We start from the raw sequence: 26114 nt of genomic DNA, 5'->3' as shown, positions 1-26114 counted from the left end.
AATATGGCAAATAAGGATAGTCCTGGCTGTTGCATTTGCTCCTGCTTATTCATGGCTCTGTGACCTGTGATTGTACTTCTCAGGTCACAGCCCTATCCGCTTATAACAAATAAAGCTATTACCTACAATTCGGGCCTGCCCGTCCTTCCAGTTATCCAGTGCTGATGAGAATATGAGGATAATAATTTATCTGTGTTCTCCTGAGCTAGAAGTGCTCTTGTTGTGGTCCTGTTCCTGCTACGCTGGCTCACCTGGCTGACTCCACCTGTGAATCTAAGAACAAGAGTGTATGCAATGTGAACAGATACACTTTATCCTATGTGACTCTGCTCAACTCATTTTATGAAGGGCATAGTTACAGACTAGTATTCTCAATTCTCTGAAATTCTTCCCCTACTTCCATTTTAGGCAATTAAGTAAGAGGCCTGATTTTCAGAGGAGCTGAATACTCCCTCCTACTGACCTTAACTGAGCATCTCTGAAAATCAGACCTTACTTAGGTACTTAAATATGAAAGTAGATTAACTTTTAGCATGCTCCAATTTCGAACATTTTGGCTACAGTACAAGCCTGCCAGTCTCATTGCACCTTTATCCTCCTCCATAAGGTTTCTAGAAGAATTGCAACACTTTCCAAGAATGGGAATTTCATCCCTCAAAGAGCTTTTCAGTATATTCAGGATCCTGTGGATTTTGTGGCCTGGGATTTTTCTCAGAATTATGCTGCAGAGTTATATTCTGGAATTTAAGCTATCATTTAAAACAACAGCAAAAACAAAAATGTATCTAGCCCTCATGGTTGTGAAGCAATCCTCTTAAATGTGAATCAGTTGTAAACGAATGCAGTTTGTTGTCTTGAGTTTTGCAGACAGCCTGAAACAATAGCTCTGAGCGTGAACTGCCTCCACCACACACATTCATCTTAATATGTAGCTAGCTGTGAAACAGAGACAAATGTCCACCTTAACTATTTTGTTGCTGATCATTGTAGTAGAAACAGCCAATTACTGTGCTGCTCCTAGGGCCCCAATCTGTTTTCCATGCCTACCTAGGTTCCAAAAAGCTCAGCTGTCAAGTTGACTGCGTTAGGCTTCACTAGAGTTGCACTGTAGCTAATTCCCTCCCTAATAAGTCATAGATTTTACAGACCCCTCTGTCACCCTGAGTTAAGTTTTTCAAGGGCATATGTTCCTCAGCCCTCAAGTTTGAAAGTTCCACACGGGATCACTCCACACACCTCTGTCACTGCTCTGTTGGGTGGCTTGATCATATTTGTTTAACTGGGTCTTCGTTAGATTGAACTTCTAACTGAGATATGAAAAGAAGCATTTTGTGGAGTTGAAACACTTCAATCCTGTGTGCTTTGTTTTGTTTTCTTAATATTCAGTGTTGACATCTCTTCCTGCCCTGGCTGTGCCACCCACTACCCCCACCAAAGCCATATCCCCCTCAGTGGTGAATGGACTAGAGATGACAGAGCAACGGAGCTGGCTGTACTTGGAGGAGATGGTCAACTCCTTACTGAACACAGCCCAGCAACTGAAGACCCTGATTGAACAGGCTAAACAGGCCAGCTCCTCCTTCCGGGAGGCTGCTGTTACTCAAGCGAAAATCCAAGCCGACGTGGAGAGGAAAGAGGTAACAATGCTGGAAGAGATGACATTGCTCGAGTCTGTATTATCTTTGTTTCCGACTACTAAGTGAGCAAAGTGCTACCTTACTCGGCTTCCCCGGTGGTTGGAATGAAAGACTGACTTATGAGGATAGTCTCAGAAACCTCGAGTCCTATTCATCACCCCTGCAGGATCCTCATAACTTCTGTTGAAGTCACTCAGTTACCCGTGTCTTGTGTTGGGGGAAGAGGGCACTCTGGGATTCTAAGAAGCTGAGGGTGCTACGGAAATAGTTTAAATTCTTGCTTCAGTGGTCACAGATTCTGAGCCCTGGCATCGAGGATCAGTTGGTGTCTGGGAAGGGGATGCTGATTTCATGCAAGACCTATATACCACACAACTAAGAAATAGCAAAAGCTCCAACTGCTTAACTAGACAGTTACTCTGCTTTCTTTATGGCAAACTAGCAAACATTTAAAAGATGCTACTCAAGCTGCTGACTTCCTGCTAGAGGAGCAAGGGATGGGGCAGTGGCATGTTACTGAGCAAAGTGTGTTTTGTTTTTGTTTTTTGGGGGAGGAGGGGAGTTTACATTGGGCAAAATGTTTATTCAGCAAATTGTTGTCTTATTTACTGCTGAATAACAAAGTGTAGCTAGCATCTATTGCCATGGATACGAACTTCTGATACTGTCAGAGCCATTGCTGACTCCAACCCTGTGGGTCTCCTAGATAAGGGTATAGAGAGAATCCATGAAAGACCGTCTCTGGCAGGACTTCGATGCTAGAGCTGAGAGCTAGCAGGACAGTCTGAGCAAGATTTTAGTTACTTTAACAAAACTGACTTTTGTTTGTACTGAGAAACAGATTCTTTCTTGATTAACACACACACCGGGGGAGAGGGGGTTAAGTCTCCACTGCATTCCACCTGGTGTAGTCTTTTACACCTGTTCACAGTGGGTGCAAATGCTATTTTCTGATTTAGCACCCAAGTTATATAGGTGTAAGGACTACACAGGATATGAGGCATTGGAGAATCCGACCCACAGGTCTTTGAGGAGATATTTGCAGGCACAGATGTTTTTATTGTTTTATAATTTGTTGTCTGTTTGTTTGTTTTTTCCCCCTCTCCAGTTTATGCCCTGTCTTCCCTCAGGGCTCCCAGATGAAGAAGGCTGGTTGGGGCTCTCACTAGAAGGCCATTGATGCTACGCACACTTTATATAAAGGCATCTCTGATGGCAGTACAGACTGCTACCCTCCCACCAGGGCTGCGTTTACTCACTTCACTATGCTACTCCTATTCTCTGCTGGCACAGGAAGTGAGGGATCAAATCCAGCTATTGCACAGCAGTTCAGAGCGCTAATTTACAAGGGCAACTGCTGTGAGCCTGTGAGAGAGAGTGACTTTTTGTCAGTAACATACACCCCCAGCTGTACCATCTCTGCCTCTTATATTCTTATTTTGTAATATGTTGTTGATACTCGTGCTGCTGAGTGGCACTGTATTCTTTTGAGAAATTGTGTAGGTGATGTCATTTAGAATGACCCTTAATAACAATTGTAAAACTCTTACTTTTGTGGCTGCACAGATCCCTTTACCCAACCAGAAAAAATATTAATTTTCTTTTGGGTCTGCAAAACTTATCCAACCAATAATAATTGGAATCGGTGCTTCCAGGTTTGTCTAAATTAACTTTTTCAGCAAATGCCTTCTGGAAAAAATCAGACACCAGCTGGGGGAGGTAGTATCTTTTACTGGATCAACTTCTGTTAGTGAAATAGACAAGCTTTTGAGCTTACACAGAGCTCTTCTTCAGGTCTTTGGAAGGCACTCAGAGTGTCGTGGCTAAGTACAATGTGGAACGGATTGTTAAGTATAAGGAGTTAATGCATGTTGCAAGAAATCATTCAAGGTGAAGTGTGCGGTTAAAACCTCTGCAGTCATAGGAGAAAGGAGGGTTACTGGGTTCTGGATTGTTGTAATGAACCATAAATCCAGTGTCTTTATTGAGTCCATGATTTTTAGTGTCTAATGGAACCAACTGCAATAATATCTGGAAAAAATGAAAACCCTGCTAAAAAGTATAATAAAAGTATGTGGCGTTATTGGTAAATATATTTAAGCAAAACAAATCTGGGTTATTTTTCATGTGGCTATTTCTTGATTTATATTTACTCTAGGGAATTTCACTGTAGGGAAGAGCTCAGGGTGCATGGGCAGGGATCATAACATTGGCATTTATTTTAATTATTCTCAAACAGTTGGGCTTTCCACTTTTAATTATGTTGGTCAAACACTGTCTGGATCTGACAATGTTGAAAGCCAGTTGCCCTAATCTGTAACACAAGAACCTTTTGTAGCTGAAGTAAACTTTCTGATACTTAAGATGAGCATGGGGTGGGGATTTTGCTGAGACTGCTCCATCACAAGTAACTGCTACTCTAATTGAGTTTTCAAATCTCCACAGTTCAGTGTTGGACAGGAACCTTGTTTTGTAAATATCTACTTTACTTTTTGCATGAACCAGCTAAATGTAAAGAGAATCCATTCTGTAGCAGTACCTGGAATGAACAGAGCAAATGTGCATTTTCTATGTTCAGAGAATCCCCACTGGTTAATGTAGAGTTGTAGACAAATCAGGAGGGGCTTTCATCAGTTTTCATTAACAGAAATGCTGAATGTAGTAGCTATCTTACCTCTGTTCAGGATCACCACCAGTTTTGTGCAATCGCTTTGCAGTGCTACATTTTAAGTATTTTGAAATGAAAGATCTTTTCGTTAGATAAGAAATGCAGAGCAAGCCCAAATAAGGGATTAAACCAGAACAGAGCTATGGAGTCAGATCTTCCTGGAATGTGAATATAACACACATCAGGATTAAAGAAAAAAATCTGTTAGATTGGAAATCAGCCTGCTTCCACTAATAGGTTGTTCAGTAACAAGCTTTGTTGCTACAGCTGTTAATACAAGCTTCGCTCTTTGCACATCTGCAGAATTGTTGCTCAGTTCAGCGACATGACTCTTATATTGGCATTTGACACCTTATATGTAATGCTTAGCTTAGTTGAAGTGTACATTCACTGGCAGGAGAAGAAAGCAAACTGGAAAGTTTGCCCATGTATTATCTTTGATTTAGTCTTTTTGGATAGTGAGAAATAATGAAGCTGTGTTGATATCACTATTAAAGACTGGCTAATCCTTAAATATTGCAAATGAACTATGCAGTTTCCAAATGACAGCAATTTAATTGGTGTTGCTGAAGTGAATCAAGCTATGCCATGTACAGTAAAGTGGTATTTGCTTTTCTTGTGTTGAGATCTGTAGAATTCATAACCACGTGAAAGACAGACTTCCACTTCCAGTCATCGTGGACTGAAAGAGAGATTTGTGCTGGGGCTAGGTCTTCATTTGTTACTTGACCATTGATTTGAAAAAACATTTGCAGTCAAATTATTGACATAGACCTTCCTTCTGATATTCTGTACTAATGTTACTGTCTGATGATGGTTCATTTGAGTCACTAGAATGTTTTTTTTTTAAATCTTTTTTTAAGGGGTGGAGGTTGCAGAGAGAGAATTTTTGGGAAAGGGGACTTGCTAAATGTAGCAAATAAAAATATATTCAGCGTTGTGTCATATAAATTGATGAAAGCCAGCAAAACAGGCTTTAGGCTGCAGTTCGTTCCTTAAAGTCGTCTGTTGTGTCTGAGTTGGGCAGGAGTGTTAGATCACTGGGTATACTTAGGAACCTGTGGCAATCGCTAGACACTAGATAGTTCAAGTGAGTGTGTGGGTTTAAGGCTAGACTGTTTAAGGCTGGCTTCTTTCTTTTAGAAAGAAAATTCATCCAGATACAGTAGCGGAATATATATGAAGACAACAAATGTTCACATTTTTAAAAGGAATATTCAAAAATCCATTCCTCTATCACGTATCTCCCAAATCCTGTGTTCAGATGTTTATTTGCCTCTGACCAATGATAGCATCACAGATCTCATGCTCATAGCCGGAAAATGCTCCAGTTTAGATGTTTGTGAAGCCCTCAGCTTTTACAATGGAAATGTATCAGAGTAGCAGCCGTGTTAGTCTGTATTCGCAAAAAGAAAAGGAGTACTTGTGGCACCTTACAGACTAACAAATTTATTAGTGTCTAAGGTGCCAGAAGTACTCCTTTTCTTAATGGAAATGTAGGATCACAAACTCCAAACTTGTAAGTTGAACATCTCAAATATTTTCTTTCAAGATATAATTGTAATTTTTAAGTCTACATATATATATTCAGGGACTAATTTTGACTGTCCTTTTTTTTTAGTTGATAGAAATTGGCTTAAGGAGCATGGTTTGGTGGGTAAAGTACAGGACTGGGAGACTATTCCAGGTTCTATTTCCAGCTCTGCCACAAATTTCTTATGTGACCTTGGGTAAGTCACTTAATGGCTCTGTGCCTCAGTTTCCTCATCAATAAAATAACAATAGTATTTACCTCACAGAGGTTTGGTGAAGTCTTAACAAGTGTTAGAAAAGTTTTGAGAGAGCCCTGGATGGAAGGCATTATTGAAGTACAAAGTATTAATCCAGGCCATTCCCAGTCATTTTGAATCACACCCCACCTTAGCACTTCTTTTTTTCTTTTTTTAACTTGAAGCATCCACCCTTTACAATAGCAAGAAGGATACTGCCACCTCCTGTTGCTAATGTGTTTGTTCTGGGCATACTGGTCAGATTACTGCTTCATCAAAATGCATGTCAAATGGTGCTATAAAAACACCCCTTACCTTTTAAAATGGAGTGACGCTGCAACCCCGTACACCAGATCATAACTCCACTCACTCAGATTTGGCTCAGCCATTCCTCCGTCATGCCAGCAAGGAAAGCTCTCTGCCATCCCATGCCTCCCAGCTCTGGGTGGGGTGTCCTGGACTCCCCCTAGTTGCATCCCCGCTGAGTTCAGGTTCTCAAAAGTGGGGGGGGGGGGTAATGGCTGTTTAGCCCCTTTATCTCTGGCACCCATGGCTGTGCCCCCTAGAAAGTCTGACGCCTCCCTCCCCCGGTTGAGAATCTATGTATTAATCAGACACGTTTTTTAAATTATCCTCATAGCAGTTTTTTAAAGCTGAAAAATAAGATTCCCCCATTTACTGTAGCAACCCCCTTGGCGCAGTTACTATTACAGTAGAACTGTCTCAGTTTGCACACCGGAGTGTCTCATGCAGGTAGTACTGCCTCAGTGCTACAAATGGTTAGGATGCGTTGTCAGTCCATTAGAACCATTACAAATTCGCTGTAATTTGGTGTTACTGGTCCAGAGCATTGATACACATATGCAGTGTTGATCACGTCTGAGTTTCAAAGTTTAAATAACTCCAGCATTTTAAAACTATAATGAAATCAGTGTTAAAAGCTACTTTTTATTATGCATCACCCCAGAGGTTTTCTGAACTGAGACCACTTCTACTATCTCTCTGCAATCAGAGACTTCCTAGAACTAGTCCCAGATATGAGACACTGACATCTGTTGAAATACTTTGGACCTCAGTGCCCATAAGACGCACCCAGTATATGTGAACATTTGGTGTGCATGCAGCTGATACTTTAGTTCTGTGTATGGCTATATGTTTTCACATGGAAACGCCAGACATCATTTACATACGGTCAGCTTATTGTGAGTGACAGACAGACATCTGTGTTTTGGCTAAAAGTGATCTCACACGTTAAAGAAAATCCTTTTTATCACACGTTAAAGAAAATCCTTTTTATCAACTATTGGTATTTCATGTGTTTGTATAAAAATGAAGGTCTCGGTATTTGTGTTTTAAACAATAAAATATTTATTGGTGTCCAGGAAGTATGATTTGATATTTCATATTTTGATATTCCTGTTTTCTAATCAAGTAAAATTCTCAGCCACCCTTATTTGAAAGACCCTTAAAAGACTACATTTGATTGGTCACTGAATTCTGGTTTCACCGTGTCTTTTTGTTTAAAAAGAGTGGGATGATGGTGGGGGATACTCTGCATTTAAAGGTTGAGGATGCTCAGCATTTCAGAGGAGGTGCTTAGTATGTTTCAGGATAAGCCCAAAAGGAATGGATGAAAGGCACAACTTTACACAAAGCCCGAAATGCCTGCAAAATCTAACATTTATAGTGTTTGTTAAGCTGCCATTTAGTTCGAGCAGGTTTTAGAGAAAATGTAAACCCACCAAAAATCCGTTCCCATATTCTGTGCAAAATGAATACTGTTTAAGCCATTAAAAAAGCCCAAGACCCTAAGCCAAAGATATGAATATAAAATATCATTCCTCTGTGAATTAATGTAGAAAAATAATAGAAAAAGTCCCATCCCTTCAATGTAACACTGCTCGAGGGGATGCTACTTTTAAGGACCAGGCTGAAGATTAGATCATTTAACAGCTGGATTGTCTGAATTCTTTTCCCAGAAAGATTGAAACAGATCAGGGCAGGAGGCATGAAATTAAATGAAAAAGGGTCTGGCATTTAAGGAATCTAGGTGTACACAGAAAGTAGTTAGTATATGGATTATGCTACATAGGACAGCAATAGGCACAGTTCAGATCAGTGGTTCTCCAAATTTTTCTGGAGACCATATAATAAGAGAGAGATTCTCTTGATTCAGTTCCACACTCAGTTTCCCTCTGCTTGGGTCTCAAGTGGCTCAGTTTCTGCAGACTGCTGATGATCTGTGGCCCGTAATTGGAGGACTCCTGGTTCAAATAAATTAAGTGGAGGTGAAAATATCTTCATCTGCGTATTCCAGGAAGGAGTGGGGGCCTGGAGTGGGTACCTGATAGCTGTGCTTTCTGGTGGCTATCCTATATCTCTTCACTGAAAATTAGGCAGGGGAAAAGTCCTCCGCTATGGAGCTCACAGCCTGTGGCAGCCCCCTAGAGCTAGAATTCATTGGCTATCAGCATAGTGCATCCGTTTGTGTGACTGTGTAGACCACTGCTGAGGGGTTTGTTGTGGCTGGTTTGGACTGCGCTCATGTGTGCATGTATTGGAGGGGAATATTTAACATGCTGCACTTAATCTCAAAAAAAATATGCTGGAATTGTAAAAGGTTCAGAAAAGGGAAACAAAATGATTAGGATTATGGAACGGATGCCATATGAAGAGAGATGAATAAGACTGGGACTTTTCAGCTTGGAAAAGAGATGACTGAAGGGTAATATGATAGAGGTCTATAAAATCATGACTGGTGTGGAGAAAGTAAATAAGGAAGTGTTATTTATTCCTTCTCATAACACAAGAACAAGGGGTCACCAAATGAAATTAATAGGCAGCAGGTTCAGAACAAACAAAAGGAAGTATTTCTTCACACAACACACAGTCAACCTGTGGAACTGCTTGCCAGAGGATGTTGTGAAGGCCAAGGCTATAACAAGGTTCAAAAAGGAACTTGATATGTTCATGGAGGATAGTCCATCAATGGCTATTGGTCAGGATGGGCAGGGATGGTGTCCCTAGCCTCTGTTTGCCAGAAGCTGGGAATGAGTGACAGGGGATGGATCACTTGATGATTACCTACTCTGTTCATTCCCTCTGAAAACACTGGCCACTGTCGGAAGACAGGATACTGGGCTAGATGGACCTTTGATCTGACCCAGTATGGCCACTCTTATGTTCTTAATTGCTGTCATACGGACCAGAGCATTGAGTGCAAAAAAAAAAAAAAAAAAAAAAATTATAGAAGCAGTGTGGCATTTTCCCACACTTCACGTTAGCTAATTGGTATTATAGGTAGTTTGCCTTCCACTTGATACTACAAGGCCTGTTTTCACCTTCCTGGAAGAACATGCATTTTCTTTCCAGCATGACTCTTTGCCTCTCTTGCGCAAATAAATATCTGGTAAGGTGGCAAAAGAGCAAACACTAGCTAGAATGTGGAGGTCAGACCCAGATTCTCAGCTGGTGTAAATTGTCAGTTCCAGTCTGTCTCAAGACTTGAGGTCACCCTTTGCGCAGGAAAAGTCATTCTGATTAAAACTGACTCCAAAGTAGAAACACAGTCTCTAAGTAGTGATTATTGTTGCTGTTCCACTGAGGTTGCCTTTAGTTTGGACAGCATTTTGGCATCAAGTTCTAGGCGGAAAATTGTACTTATTAAATTCTGCTGCAAGTATGACTCTGTTCACTTGTGTCTAAGCAGGACTAGAAGTATTAAAGATTCTGTGCATGGTACTTTGCATGCTACATAGATTGAGTCAATTCATTTAATAAAGCCAGAGCTAAACCAAGCCTCTTGCTATAAGGGGTGAGATATTTCCGTCTATTATTCTCCAACTCCCAAGAGTTTCTTAATTTGATTCCATGTCATGGTAACTTAAGGATTTCTAAGGTTGTGGTTTCACAGGAACATAAATGCCTTGATGCCAGGTCATAAAGATGATCTGAAATTAAGCCCTTAATCTGTTTCAGTGTTGGGGACCTACTCTCAGGTAAACCTACTTTTCTTTACGGTGGTATATCAGGGGTTTTTTTTAAACTTCCCCTGAGGTTTAACTCTGGGTCAGCACTGAATCTAATCTGGTTTCACTCCTTCCTTATGTGGGCCCACGGGAGGTTGGGGGGAGAAGAGAACATCTGTTGTACTCAGAAACTGACTGGGGGGGAAAAAACTGAAAGTTCTCTGAGACACACCCAATGCAAACTGCTTTGGGACAGGTTACTTATGCCAGCAAATACGAGACAGCAGAGCAGATGGCTGTACCACTGCATCTCAGAGAAACCAAGTTACAGACCTGGTCTGATATTTAAAAAAAAAATCCAGCTTTGCCAGTCTGTCCTTGCCAAATGTGTCTACTCGGTTAGTGTGAAGATTATAATAAATCCATAGGGTTTTGCATGCATGTTCTTTGACTTGACTAGATTGGCATTTAGTTCTACTAGGGTAGCTGGACCGCAGTGGAGCCTTTACCCCCACTTTTGTTTTTGTATTTTGGGGGACAGGATTGCACAGCCCAGTGTCGTTTCTAAAAGGTTTGAGACATTTGTTTTGTCTGTTTTTTTTCCCCTGTTCTCGTTTATGGGCTATTCCATTCCTCCAGAGTCCATCTGGTCTCCCTGGGTACATCTACACTGCGATAAAAATCCTGTGACACAGCCTCAGCTGGCCCGGGTTGGTTGACTCAGGTTTGTGGGGCTCAGCTGTGGGCTAAAAATTGCAGTGTATACATTCAGGCTAGAGCCTAGTCTCTGAGACCCTCCCCCTGCATGGGGTCAGAGCCCAGGCTCCCGCACGAGGCCAAATGTGTACACTGCAGCCCCAGCTCTGAGACTCAGTGCTGCAGTTTTCTATTGTAGTGTAGATGTGGATTTTTAGTGGTCTGAGGGAAATTTACTCAAGCGAAATTTGACTCAAGCTAGTGATCATGAAATGCCTTTAGCCATATACAATTGTTACCTGCACTGCTTCTTCTGGTAAGTGTCATCTCATGCAAGACTCAGCCCTGGTCTACACTTACAATTTAGATTGATCTAGCTACATGTGTATAGGAGTGTTCACACCCCTGAGTGCTGTAGTTAAGCCAACCTAACCTTCAGTGTAGACATGGCTAGGTTGACAGAAGAAGTCTTTCATCAGCCTAGCTACCGCCGCTCGGGGAGGTCAGGTTTCAGAGTGGTAGCCGTGTTAGTCTGTATCAGCAAAAAGAACGAGGAGTACTTGTGGCACCTTAGTTAGTCTCTAAGGTGCCACAAGTACTCCTCATTTTTTTTCTGCGGAGGTCAGTTATCTAAATCAATGGAAAAACCCCTTCCATCAGTGTGGGAAGCATCTACACGATGTTGTGTACCCCTAGTGCAGACATGCCCTCAGACACCCAGTTTAACGGATGAGCTCCTGTTTGGGTGGAGTGAAGAAGTGGGATTGCTTTAACATTGCGGTTACTTGACAGTTACATGAGCAATTAACCGGGATGTCTGATCAAAGCAAAACGTCTTCATGCAGGCTCTTTTGCTTACCTGGAGTGGACCCCACAGTGTCACCTTCTTTTAAGGAATGGTAATGGCTCATTCAGATGCCCCCAATCCAGTAGTGCAAAAGAATGAGCTCAAGTAATGGTATCTTTATTATTAATATTACCACCGCGCCGAGGCACACTAATCATTTGATATAAACAGCTCCCTGTGCTGCCACACCTTACAATCATGATACATTTACCAAGTAATGGTTCCAATGTCTCTTTCATTGCAGCAATATCAAAACCAGTTATTTCAACAAACGGAAGATGTCGATGGTAAAACAGAAATCATCATCAAGGTAAGAACAAGGCTGCTGTTGCAGCCTTTAAATCCCAGCTGTAAATGTCACATGCTTTAAGAGTGTTCTTTAGCAAAGACTGACTTTGCTGAGGATCAGTGGGGATGAGTTCACATGAGGTGTGGGAGCTTTAACTCTCTCCCTGGCTTTTATGCATTTATGTCTGAACGTTAGCACTATCTGAATATAGTTTTATTGAACTGGCTTTATTTCTAGGTATGCAGATAAGATGCAAACAGACAGTGTGAATGAGCTGAGTGTTAATAGGGGTCTGGATGTTAAATCAGTTGTGCCTGAAAGAGAGAAGCAGCAGCTAAACTAAATATGGCTTGTGTTAATGTTGCCGCAGTGTGACAATATATTCACAGCCAAGAACTACTTCCTGTGATGGCATTACACCATTGCTCCGACTTGCTAATGACACGTCAGTAATTTGATGAGTTGGAAACTGAATGAGCTGTAAAAAAATGTACCCTGACAGCCCGGATTAAGTGATCCTCCCACTTAAATATACAGCTCTTTTCATTTTTAATTGGAGTTTTATTGAGATAGGGATAAAGCAATGGACATCAAAATATTTATGAAGCTAGGTGTTGCAGTTACAGAATCCATTCATCCTTTCTGTATGAAGAGAGATGGTGCAGTTACCCCCAGATTCTGGGTCTGTGCTTCTAAAATAGCCTTTTTTCCCTCTGTCTCTCTTCCCTGTTAGGAAATTGCTGTTTCGATCATATTAGCAATCATGTTCTTTTCAATCAGTAAAGCCAGGAAGGCAGAAATTCAGTCCTCATTTTGTCTTCATGTGCCTAGATGTTGCTTCACATAATGTTCCATGTATGTAGGACCCCTCCCCCTTGTGAAAATCAGAGAAAATTAAATGTGGTGTGTGAGCCAGCTATTTGAACTTCCACGCACACCTTTCTATCACAGTCAGAGCCAGTAATAAACTGGTGTAAAGGAGCTAAGCACACTGGTAAAATAAAAGTTTTTGTTATGTATCTGTAATGAAAATTGGGGAGCCCAGCTCGGGGTTAGAGTATATTTGTCTGTGACGGTTCCACTAGAGCGATGCATACTTAACACTTACCTGCAGCTAATTTAGATGAAGTTCCCTTTTCCAAGCTTGTGTGAGTACCTGGTCCATTCTTGTTAAACCCTGAGTTTATCTGAAGGAGGCTGAAGGGTTAAACTTCTGCCTAGAGAGACATGTAAAGAGCTTGTTGGTGGATTCTGAAAGGAATCCACTGTAACGAAGAGTTGTATATACCTCCATTGGCTGACTGCGTGTTCAGATACATCAGGTCAGCTTAAGTAAAACACTGTGAGAGGAGCCTCTGTGTGATATATTGCAAGGTTTCCCCAATGTCCCAGGGTCTGATTCATAGCTTTGGGTCGCTGTTTGCTCTTCAGAGAGGCAGATGGATGGAGTACTGGGAAATCGCTATGCTGGTTCAAAATTGTTTTGCTTTCTGAAGGGACTTAAGCTAAGATGGAAGGGAGAGTGGATTTCCAAGACTGTTCCCTGAGCCATTATGCTGCTTTTTCCTTTGCACTGCTGTGAGCTTCAGCCTTCAGACTACTGTTTGAGTTGAAAGCATCTAGCTTTTTGTCATCCCTGACCCGGCCACTTTGTCCTTTTTTTGCAGCAGTCCTGTGTAAACTGTGGTCGGGAGGCAATGAATGAGTGCACCGGATGCCATAAAGTCAATTACTGCTCAACTTTCTGCCAGCGGAAGGTAATGGATTCTTTATAAGTCACAGATACCACTGTCTAAAGGCAATCAGCATAGCTGGCGAAACAGGTTCAAGCATGTACTGAATACCCCCAAATAAGCAGGGTAAAGAGGACTGGCCAGCATATTAGTATATGTGAGCTTATCTTCTAATGCGAGTCTACAGCTTGCAGACCTGACAGATCACTGGCTGCTGTTCACACTGTAACCTCAGCAGGCACTCAGCATTACACCCATGACTGAGAACATACAGGCTGCCTGTAAGAGCATGGTCATTCTTGTTCTTGGGGAGTTTTTCCCGCATTTTTTAGGTTATTCGTGTTTTTTCTGTTTACCATCCCCAGGGTCTGTCGCATCTTGTAAGTTTGTCAATCATATTTTTTTAAAAGGCAAATATACAACTGGGACGTATGTGTCCCTATAGCCAGCCTGCCTGCATGTTCCAGTGCTGAGCTGGGGTGGTTGTGACGTCACCAGCCCAGAGCATGCTGGGGCAGTGTACCAAACAGACCCTGCCAATCAGAGAGAAGCCACAGTAGAGGTGAGGAAAACGAGACCATTTTCAGTGAAGTCCTTCTGTTTATGTGCATCATTTATCTGTATCGCAGAAACTAAAACTTCCTTTAAAAAGAGATTAAGGGTAGTTAAGTGTGACATCCCTCATCATGCAATACCTAAAAAACAAGGAAATAAGTTAACTGTCCCCTAATGCTCACACGACACATTTCCACTGACTCTGACAGACTCCGCATTGTCATTAGGAATCTCCTTCAAGTGCCAACTGATAAAGGAAACACACCCACACAACACGTTAATCTCCCTCATGGTGTAACACACAACCTTCATTGTAACCTCATGCATGCCCCATGTACACACTGCACACTTAACCTGTGCCTGTGTGTCAATTACATGTTCATTGATGTTGCTACCGCCCCTCTGTTTGTAATATTTGGAGAGGATTTTCTAAGATTGGCAACTCACCTGTTCAAGGTGAACTCCCAAGGTAAAATAAAAATCCAGGTCAGGCCTGAAACAGGTCCTGACTCCCTCACCAAGTGAATTGTCAGGCACATGAGGCTGTGATGGCTTGCATTTTTCTATTAAATAAACCTTTTGTTTATTTTTACCCCAAACAGGTCTCTGTTGTGCAAACTGTGGGGAGTGTGTCCCACAGTCACCTGCTAAAGGGGTCAGGTTTCACTCCTTCAGGGGTGATGAACTGAAGGGGAGAAGTCTGAGTGTCTGGGAGTTAACAACATAGGGTAGATGGATTTGGGGAGATTCTGGATCAGAAGGGCTGCAAGGCATAGCTAGGCTGGGGGAAGCCAGGATCAGACCTGTATGCTTATAGGCTGGCTGCTGGTGTCAGGGCTCTGACTCATAACAGCATCACACTGAGGCACTCAAGGTGACAGGGCAGATGGTGATAGAACCCCTCACTGGCCTGAGTGATCCCCAAAATGTCAGAGGCACAGAAATAAGATTTAATGTGTACCCTGCCCTGGCTCTTCCTGCTTTAACAACTTGCCAGAATACATTGGTCTGTGGTGTTACTGATACCATAGGTAGCATGAGATCTCTGCCATTGGTGATAATACAAATTAATGGATTGTGGCATGGTTTAAGCAAACCAAGAAGTAACTCAGGGTTTCCCAGGAGGGAAAAACAAATATGGAAAGGTGTGGTGGTATTGTATGACTTTTAAACCAACCTGGGATAATTTAAGCACTATACCCAGGTGTACAGACACTCTTTTCTTAACATGTGTATTATACAATTTTAACATTAGCTTTAATAACATTTTTAAATCTTCTGTGCTGTGTGTTCCTCACATCTTGTTTACTGGCACGTTTTGGACCTGTTCTTGCCAGAACTTAAAGGTGAACCAAAAATTTAGTTTAGCCAGTTATGTTCTTGGAGCATGTCCTAATTCAGTCCGGTTGGTTGAAGCCAAATGCAGTGAGAACAAACAATTTTTTAAATACTAAACAAATTAACGCTCTTCTTGTATCCTGTTTGCCTGGTTTTGACTTGAATAGTAATTACTGCTACATTTCCCACTTAGAATGCAATTGTCAAAATGGTCAAAAAATGAATGAATGTTTGCTGCAATATCCTCCTAAAACCTACCAGTCATTTTCCTGAGAGTCTCAGGGCAGCAGTCCCACCAGATTACCTCAATGTAACATACACAGCATAACACAAGCTGTTCACTATAAAATACTGAACAGTCACGATTTCACTTTCTTACTAGACAATGTAGGTGCCTGCTCCAAAGGAACAAAACACCTCGCCTGCTGCTGATGCTGAAAAAATACAGTACAGTAGTTTAATCCAGCTATTTGTAGCTGCAACCCCAAACTCTGTCTTCTCTTGCTGGTATATATTAGACAAGTTCATTTATGATCTGCCTCCTTCCCCTCCTGGTCTGTGATCCCATCACATCTCATGAGCTAAGCAGGGTTGGATTTGATTAATATTTGAATAGGAAACCAGCAGATAAGAGAGGATATTACCAGAGAGGGGTATTGGTCAAGGTCAACTTTCCCCTGTTCGTAGTGAAACAGTGCCCCAGCACAATGCTAGAAGTGTGCTGTGTTGTTTTTCAGATGAGGGTTACAACCAAGGTCGTCCTCGTTTTGTGATAATTAAAACTCCTGCCGTGTTTTTCACAATGGTGGGGTAGCTGACTTGTGTCCTGACTAAATTCCAATTGGGAGAATTGACCTTCTGCCTATTTAAATTCCCTTTGTGATTTCAGTCGGATATTTTATTCCTTATGTCCTCTCCTAAATTGGTATTGTTTTCTGTGCACTGTTAAGCAGCGGCTGAATTTCAGCCCAGTGTCAGGGGAAGCGGTTCCTTAATACGGTTTATAAAGCCTGATAAATATTTACAGATTCTTTGAGGAAACAGACATTGTATAAAAATGAGTTCTCAAGTCCATATCTGGTGCTACTGCTGTTCGCTTTCACGAGATCATACAGGGTACATCTACATAGCAGAAAAGACCAGCAGTGGTGAATCTCGGAGCCCACGTCAGCTGACTTATGCTTGTGTAGCAGGGCTAAACAGAGCAGTGTAGAGGCTCTGGCTGGAGCCCAGGCTCTGAAGCCCAAGTTAGTTGATCTGGGCTCTGAGAGTAACTGCCACAGGTTTGATTTTTTTTTTTTTTTTTTTTTTTTTTTTTTGCTCTTTAGATATACCTACAGTCTCCTGCTGCTTTCTCTTTTCACATTCTTTCTGCGTGCTCCTTTGCAGGATTGGAAGGATCACCAGCACATGTGCGGTCAGTCAGCCACAGTCACAGTGCAAGCAGATGAGGTGCATGTCACAGACAGTGTCATGGAGAAAGTCTCTGTCTGAAAAATCTACTTCTGAGGTCCCAGAAAAGAACAAGGGAAGGTGCTTGGCTGGATCAGCAAGCTGGATGGGAGCTCGTATTGCTGGATGTCTGGAAACTGAACTCTTCTCTTCAGGGAGCTCGTCTTATGAAGATGCTTGAGCACTGTGACATCGTTTGCATTTTGGAGGTCTACACAGAATCTTAGCAAAGGAGACACTAAAGATATGTGATCTGGGAAAAATAACTAGACTTGCTGATCAGGAGGCCACCCTCACTTGAAGGAATTTTGGACTGTGAAGTTAAGCTTGCAAGACTTTGAAACCCCTCCGTTGCAGATTACAATGTTAGAGCCATCTCTCTTGAGGGCCATCTACAGTGGTTGGAGCGAAAGTTAAGATGTGCCAGTGTTCCATTCCACCCCATGCTACCCTACCTCTCATTTGAAAAAACAAATCGTCCTTCATTTGTTTAATTTAATTGTCTTTAAAAACGTACATCATAAACTATATTCTGTCATTAGAAGTCCTTTTTCTGATTCATTTTTTCTTCCAGGGCAAAGTTTTACATATTGGAAATTCTGCATGTGTATATAAACAGAAGATGTCATGTTGTTAAACAAAATACAGTGAAATCATGAAAGCACATATCTGTAACATTCCTTTTACACCAAGTGTGTTTGGCAGAGCACCGTTAAACAGACAGCGTGAACATATTTTGCTCAGCACAGTAAGGTGAAGTTTCATGACGCTGGTGTTTCTCAGCTGCCTTTTTGTAGCAGCCGTCTTGCCAAAATTGGATCTACCTGAGCCAAAGTAAGAGTATAAAATGGTTTCTTTCCTGGCATTAGTGTACTGACATCGGGACTTCACTGTAGCGATTAACACAAAATGCTGAACTGTTAAGTAAGTCTCTACAAAAATGGCTAATTCAATTAAATCCCTTTTAGTGACTTAGACTAGCCAGGCTAAGTGTCCCAGACTCCTGTTTAAGAGTACAGTAACTCCTCACTTAACGTCGTCCCGGTTAACATTGTTTCGTTGTTATGTTGCTGATCAATTAGGGAACATGCTCATTTAAAGTTGCGCAATGCTCCCTTATAACGTCGTTTGGCAGCCACCTGCTTTGTCCACTGCTGGCAGGCAGAGCAGCCCGTTGCAGCTAGTGGTGGGGGCTTGGAACCAGGGTGGGCTGGCAGCCCCCCTATCAGCTCCCCGCTCCCATAAGTTCCCTGTGCGGCAGCCACCCAGCAGGCCATCAATTGCCTGCAGTTTAGCTGTCCCTCCCCCCGCTGCCATGTGCTGCTCCTGCCTTCTCCCCCCACACAGCAAGCAGCTCCAAGGCAGAAGAGGGGGGCTAATGTCAGGGTGTCCCCCTCCCCCTGCTCCTGCCCCCTGCTTACCCCATCACCATAGAGTGGGGGGGACATGACAGGGCTCAGGACGGAGGGAGCTTGCTGGCAGCAGCTGCTGTCTCAACATGCTGATCTACTTAAAAAGGCAATGTACTTAGAGTGGGGCAGCGTACTTAAAGGGGCAATGCGCATCTCTCTCTCTCTCTCTCTCCCCCACACACAGGGTGTGCATCTCTGTCAGCCATGCTGTCTCCCCTCCCTCTATGTGGGCTGCCTTGTAGAGTGTGGGGCTACATTAACAACAACGTGTTAACCCTTGAGGGCTCAGGGGAGTGCTAGATCATCATCTAGCAGTAAGACATTCCCTGGGAAATATCCCACCCTCTTCCACCCTCTGACTCCACCACCTCAACCAAGCTTCACAATCATCATTGCTGTGTACAGTATTAAATTGTTTGTTTAAAACTTATACTGTGTGTGGGTGTGTATATATATGTCTTTTGTCTGGTGAAAAAAGTTTCCCTGGAACCTAACCACCTCTATTTACATTAATTCTTATGGGGAAATTGGATTCACTTAATATCGTTTCGCGTAAAGTTGCATTTTTCAGGAGCATAAGTACAATGTTAAGCGAGGAGTTACTGTAATACACTGACCTGAGGCTTGCCATCAACCTGTGAAAAATTCTTCCTCAGTGCTTTTTTTGATACAGGCCTGGAACCTTCTACTGATGTGCCTTAGCCATTGTTTCTGTTCATTGAACATGAACTAGTGTCACTCATCATAGAGCTGATGTCCTGGCTTAAAATTTAAGCACAGTCCCAGTCAGTAGACTGACACATGGGCAGAAGTGAGGGGACTGATGCAAGAACTGTTTGGTAAAACTCCATGACCTGTTATGCAGGAGGTCAGACGAGATGATCATAATGGTCCCTTCTGGTCTTATAATCTAGGGACCCTAAAGTTATTGTAATAGTAAACCAGTATTTATTTTAACAAGGTGGAAACTGGTTTGTAGTCTCTCATGTTGGGCTCCTGTACTTCTGGTATCACATATGGTCTCTCTTGAGTAAGATTGCTTCTACCAATAACAGTCTCTTGTCTGGAGCTCCAGCTGCTACCAAGAAGAACTGGATGGTTTGGAAGATAGTTGTGATGGAACATGAAGCCCTTTTCCATAGGAGGATGATTGAAATCCAACACAGGTTAGTGGTAATGATTATCAGTCGCTATCTGATGGCTGTCTGGCAGTCTGTGTGAATAGTCATTGATCTCAATCCAGAACATATTGGGGAAAAGGAAATATTCTGTGACTTCTCATAGGTAATTGGAGCATATTCAGGGTGGCTTGGCTTGTTCCTTTTCATGACCTAAACTATGCTTGGTTTCTTGGGTTGGTCCCCCATCTGCTTAATAAATGCTAGAAAGCAAAACTTTCTTGAGATACTTCTGAGTTCATCAGAAGCAAAGTTGTGGCTTCAAGTTCGTGTAAAGCTCTTGACAAAGACATTATCTTATTTTGGCAGAATAAACAAAGTGCAACTGTGCCTTGCCACAGCATCTCACACCAGAACACAGAAGAGAGGCCTTAGGTAATAGGAAGATTAGTTTGAAAATAGCACCTTTGAGTGTTAATATTGCAGACTTTACAGGCTCTTCGCTTTTAGACTTGAAATAACTATTTTCATGGCTTTTTTTTTTTTTTCTCCCCCCGGCCAACCCCCCCTTCCCCTCGTTTTTACCACTGTCAGGTTCATTATATTGTAAGGGACTTTATGCGCCACGAGAGAGAGAGAGAAAAATAGTTTCATATTGCTACTGTTGGAGGGCGAACCATTTCCCACAGCAAGCCTCTGAGTACAACCCCCCTAATAAATTAAAAACACTTTAATCTATTTATAAATGCTGGAGGCAAGCAGGGGTTGGGGTGGATGTTGACAGCTCACCACGTGCCCCTCTCCCCCCATGTAATAACCTTGTGACCCCCTGAGGGGTCCTGACCCCCAGTTTGAGAACCCCTGTCCTAGTTTATAGATGGGGAAACCGAGGCACAGAATGAGAGACTTGCCCAAGCTAACATTGTGTATTAGTGGTGAAGCCATAAATAGAATCCAGTGGTGAAATGGAGGCCCTGCTGCAGTCAATGACAAAACTCCCATTGACTTCAGTGGGGCCAGGATTTCACCCTTGCTGTTTTCACTCACCCCCATTCCCCTGCTCTAACCTCTTGACCCCACTGTCTCCTCTCTCTTTTTATTATTAAAATATTTTCATATCTCCTGATTCCAACCCCCAGTTTCCTGTTTTCCCCTGCCAGACTTCCCACAGCCCCGAGTTTCTTATTTGCAAAATCATTTGAATCAAAAGGCCGGAAACCCCAGTCAAACATCTCCTCTAAACTCAGCGGGAAATAACGCACAGGCGCTGCGAAGCATTTTCTGGAACACTTGTGTCACGGCATGAAGTCCCTCCTGCTGGGATGCTGTAGGGCTGCACTCTCGGATTATGTCAACTGCTGGAATTAGCTGCACATAAAGGCACCTGCCATGTTGGGGGAAACTGACAGGCCCACAATTGTATTGCTCAAATTGCAGAAGGAAAATCTTACTGCCACCCCCGGCATGCCCGGCTTCAGGCGGCGAGGGAATTAATTCTGAGGCCGGTAGCGGGAGAAGTTAATAGAATCAGAGAATAGCAGGGTTGGAAGGGACCTCAGGAGGTCATCTCGTCCAACCTCCTGCTCAAAGCAGGACCAATCCCCAATTTTTGCCCCAGATCCCTAAATGGCTCCCTCAAGGATTGAACTCACAACCCTGGGTTTAGCAGGCCAATGCTCAAACCACTGAGCTATCCCTCCCCCCCAGGGATGGATTTGGCCCACTGTGGCTCAGGAAGCAAGTGTTCTTGTGGTACAGTGAAAGTCTGCAGCCAAAGAGCTGACATGGCCCTTCAGGCCACAGTCGAAGGACTTCGGGGCCCTGCCTGGGGAGCCCTGTGTTGGGAATGTGGATCCATCTTCCTGTTCCCAGCACGAGGGCTAAGATGGGGAGCAGGGGGGAAGAATGTCCTGGGATTCTGTCAGCAGTGAGGGGCTTGGGGGACAAGGGAGGGAGTCCGGACAGACTCTGGGACACAGTGGGGGAGGTAGCAGAAAAACATGTCACAGCCCACTCAGAGCTGGCTCTGCTCAGTGAAGCATTCAGCTCTCCCAGTGCAAATGCAATAGCTGCTACAAAGGCCTCCAGCTGCTCAATGTGCATTTGGGGGTGCACCATGCTCTCCCCCTCTGCCGCCCCCCCCCCCCGCCTCCTCCGTTGGCCATGCTGGCTGCTTCAGCTGTGTGAAAGGAGAAGGAGAACTGAGGCCAAGCTGGTACAGGGAGAGGGCCTGGAGCTCTCTCCCCCCACCCAATGGCCAAAGGAGAGCTGCTTCCCTCTCCCAAGAGCTAGGTGAGAGCACCTCCGTTCCTTGTTCACGTTCCAGACCTGCCCCACAGGGGACCCACTCACAGGACAACCACCTGCCAGTGCTATGGTGAGGAAGAGGCGCTGTCTCAGGGAGGTGCAGGCATGGGGGAAGCACCTTTGTCAAGGGAAGGGATGGAAGAGTTGCGGGGTATGGGGGGAGAGGGAGGATTTGATGGATAGGGATGGAATTTTGGAGTGGAGAGGATCTTACCCAGGGAAGATCATGTGTATCCCTGGCTGAGGGGGCAAATTGTTAGTATCTAGCCATAACCTCACTACGGAAGGTGATGGCGGTAGTATCTTCAAACCCAGCAAAGACAAAGTCCCCATTCCCAGAGCTATTTTTCCATTAGCACCAGCCAGGGAAGCACAGGCCATGGGAGGGACAGGAAGGAGCTGATTTCCAGCTCTGTCTTACATTGCAAATTTGATGTTTTTCAGTCTGCCTCTCTGGATTGTTCACAGCTTGCGTCATTTTAAGCACTGTTCTGCTCACTTTTAAAAGTGAGTTGCAAAAATAAAACGGGGCCTTGTGCCCCTTTCTTGTGTGCTGCTTTCGGAGGGCTAAGCAAGCCTGAAAGAGTTCAATGAGGAAAAAGAAAAGTGCTTGCTTTGCACAGTAGAAAACGATTCCCCCGTGGCCGAGGGGACATCTCCAACTTTCCCACTAACGGGAATTTCATGCTACCGCTGCGTCAGCTGAACCAGTGCTAGCATTGGTGAAAGTGCGAGACCAGACAAGGCTTTCTGCCTAGTGAATTGCACTTGGGGAGCTCATGAATTCATGGCAGCTTGATGGGGTAGCCTTTGAGAGGGGCTGCTGCTTTTAGTGAGACTTAAAACTTTAATGTCCATTTAACTCCAATGCCTAATTAACACTAGTCTGCATTAAGTGTTCAGTGCTCCTAGCCCCTTCCCTTATGGTGTGAATGTTCCCAAAGACACTCCAGCAAAGGCAGAGGAGACCAGATGTGACAGTCCTGATACGTATATGGCGTAAAAACAAACTTTCCAGGGACTGACCATGTTGGGAGTAAGCCTAGGGTAATCTGTTATAAAAATGAGAGCATTGGTTTATTGCTGAGCCTGGCTCTCCTTGCAAAGCCGCTAGCTAATCAGAAAGGAGCTTCAGCTAGCCTGCAAATTGGCTTTCTTCCACTACTTACCACCCCTGTGTGTTTGTCAGGAAGCAGCAGGGTCCCTCTCATCAGAGTTTGCTTAGTATTTCAGGAGCTCATTAGAAAGAATGGAACAGTTGAAACTCCAGCTGTGAGAGTTCAGGGGGAAATGAACATCTGGATTCTAATGAAAGTCAAAGCATTTAACAGCTTCATATGCAACAGTCTGATGGCTGTGGTACTCTCAGAATGAAATCCTCTCTCTGTGGCAGGGCAATTCCCGTGTCTCACAGAAGCAGAGCACTTGTATTTTGTTTGTTTGCCCTTTTATGTCATTTTCAGTGCCCAGATCCTAACACTCAGCATTTATAATCTTCACGCGCGCACACTCTCTCCTCTCCCCCCGCCTCCAGTGAGGTAATAAGGATTCTCCCCCTTTCACAGCTAGGGAAGTCAAGGTATAGAGAGGTAACTGTGGTCCAATTTTCAGTGGTGTTGAACACCTGAAGCTCCCATCGAGTTCAAAGGAGAACTTGGGCTGCTCAACACCTCTGACAAATCAGGCCACCATAAGGGGTGTGTCAGTGTAAATCAGTGACAGAGCTGGGATTAGAATTGACCTGTTCCTGGCTCCTAACCTTGAATCAGTGACAGAGCTGGGATTAGAATTGACCTGTTCCTGGCTCCTAACCTTGAGCTCTGTTCGCTAGGTCACAGCTCCCTGCACTAAGTGGGCTGTGTTGAATCTGACCTTGCTCTTTTTCATATGTTTTAAATACATCCTTGTCTGAAACCTTGAGTGATGCTGGAAGACCAGGTGCCAGCTCTTGCCAAGGCTTTAGGCCTCAGCTGAGCATTGATGAATGCATTGCTGGAAACTTGTCTGTTTCACCTCTGTGTTGTATGGTTAAGATGGGGATTGGATTTGTGACAGTGTGTTTAGACTTTGATATTCTTGTAAATTGCTGCATACATTAATCTCACTCTTTATCACATGCTATAACGTAATATTTAAGTTTTTGCTTTGTAACCGTGAACCCAGTCAGGCACAATCGTCTCCTGCCCATCAAAACTAAATGGGCCATTTTGGGACATCACACTCATGAAGAGCGAGGTGCAAAAGGGCTCATCCCATCAGCTTGAATTCTGGAAGAAGGCAATACAAATAACTGACCAGAAAAATTTTCCTCTCTCTTTTTGCTGTTTGGACCCTCACAGAACTGGAGCTACAAAAGAGAAGCAGAGATCCCCACAGTCAACCTGGGTTAGCCCTAAAAGACATGCAAGGCTGACAGATGACAGAGTTGTAGTAACCTTTTGGAACCATAGACTAACTCATTTGTGTATATATTAGGGTTGTCGATTAATCACAGTTTTGATTGCACTGTTAAACAATAGAATACCAATTGAAATTTATTAAATATTTATGTATTTCTACATTTTCAAATATTGATTTCAATTACAGCACAATACAAAGTGTACAGTGCTCACTTAATATAATTTTTATTTCAAATATTTGAACTGTAAAAATAACAAAAGAAATAGTATTTTTCAATTCACCTCATACAAGTACTGTAGTGATATCTCTTTATCATGAAAGTGCAACTTACAAATGTAGATTTTTTTGTTGTTGTTACATAACTGCATTCAAAAATAAAATATAAAACTTTAGAGCCTACAAATCCACTCAGTCCTACTTCTTGTTCAGACAATCGATAAGAGAAACAAGTTTGTTTACATTTACAGGAGATAACGCTGCCTGTATCTTATTTACAATGTCACCTGAAAGCGAGAACAGGCATTCGCATGGCACTTTTGTAGCCGGCTTTACAAGGAAGGTATTTACGTGCCAGATACGCTAAACATTCATATGCCCCTTCATGCTTTGGCCACCATTCCAGAGGACGTATCCATGCTGATGATGCTTGTTTAAAAAAAAAAAAAAAAATGCATTCATTAATTTTGTGACTGAACTCCTTGGAGGAGAATTGTATGTCTCTTGCTCCATGGTTTTACCCGCTTTCTATTATATATTTTGTGTTACGGAAGTCTCGGATGATGACCCAATATATGTTGTTTAAAAACACTTCCACTACAGATTTGACAACACAAAGATGGTTCCAATAGCAGATTGCTAAAAATAGCTACAGCACTCAACCTGAGGTTTAAAAATCTGAAGGGGACAAGGTGTGGAGCATGCTTTCAAAGAGCAACATTCTGATGCAGAAATTACAGAACCTGAAACACCAAAAATAAAAAAAAAAAAATCAACCTTCTGTTGGTGGCATCTGACTCAAATATTGAAAATGAACATGCATCGGTCCGCACTGCTTTGGATCATTATGGAGCAGAATCCGTCATCAGCATAGACGCATGTCCGCTAGACTGGTGGTTGAAGCGACATATGAATCTTTAGCGCATCTGGCACATAAATAGCTTGCGATGCCGGCTACAACAGTGCCATGCGAACGCTTGTTCTCACTTTCAGGTGACATTGTAAACAAGAAGCAGGCAGCATTATCTCCTGCAAATGTAAAAATAACCTGTTCGGGCAATTGACTGAATAAGAGGTAGGACTGAGTGGACTTGTAGGCAGTAAAGTTTTACACTGTTTTATTTTTGAATGCAGTTATTTTTTGTACATAATTCTACATTTGTAAGTTCAACTTTCATGATAAAGAGATTGCACTACAGTACTTGTATGAGGTGAATTGAAAAATACTATTGCTTTTGTTTTTTACAATGCAAATATTTGTAATCAAAAATAAATGTGAGCACTGTACACTTGTATGTGTTGTAATTGAAATCAAAATACTTGAAAATGTATAAAACATCCAAAAATAGTTAAATAAATGGTATTCTATTATTTAATCATGATTAATTTTTGTAATTGCTTGACAGCCCTACTATATATGTTTGCCTGCTTTAACCTTGTAATAACTATCATTTATTTTGTTAGTTTATTTACAGGACTGGCTACAGGCATTGTCTTTGGTTGGAGTACAATTGAGCTGGGGTTAAGTGATTGGCACTGGGAATAACCTGACTATTTTGGTGTCTAGCAACCATCTATTACTAAGGCCAGCTTGCCTGGGTAGCAAAATAGACTGGAAAGCACAAGGGGACTGTCTGTGATGCCATAGTAGGACTGTTAAAGTGCTTTAGGAGTTCACACTTGTATCGGGGTTGGTGAAATGTAATTCT

The 26114-nt window shown here is 42.8% G+C and overlaps 1 protein-coding gene across 1 annotated transcript in view; it reads left to right on the top strand.

The window, feature by feature from the left end:
- Nucleotides 1-17618, top strand: part of DEAF1 (DEAF1 transcription factor) — a 43426-nt gene extending 25808 nt beyond the window's left edge. The window contains 6 exon segments of the mRNA XM_037899572.2: nucleotides 1387-1637; nucleotides 5927-6035; nucleotides 11830-11852; nucleotides 11854-11895; nucleotides 13542-13631; nucleotides 16890-17618. Coding sequence (XP_037755500.1) covers nucleotides 1387-1637; nucleotides 5927-6035; nucleotides 11830-11852; nucleotides 11854-11895; nucleotides 13542-13631; nucleotides 16890-16994 — 620 coding nt within the window. The 3' untranslated portion in view covers nucleotides 16995-17618.
- Nucleotides 17619-26114: the final 8496 nt, after the last annotated feature.

Source organism: Chelonia mydas, chromosome 6, assembly GCF_015237465.2.
Source record: "Chelonia mydas isolate rCheMyd1 chromosome 6, rCheMyd1.pri.v2, whole genome shotgun sequence".
Taxonomy (NCBI): domain Eukaryota; kingdom Metazoa; phylum Chordata; order Testudines; family Cheloniidae; genus Chelonia; species Chelonia mydas.
Note: the sequence above shows the minus strand (reverse complement) of the source record. Positions and strands in the feature narration are given on the sequence as shown.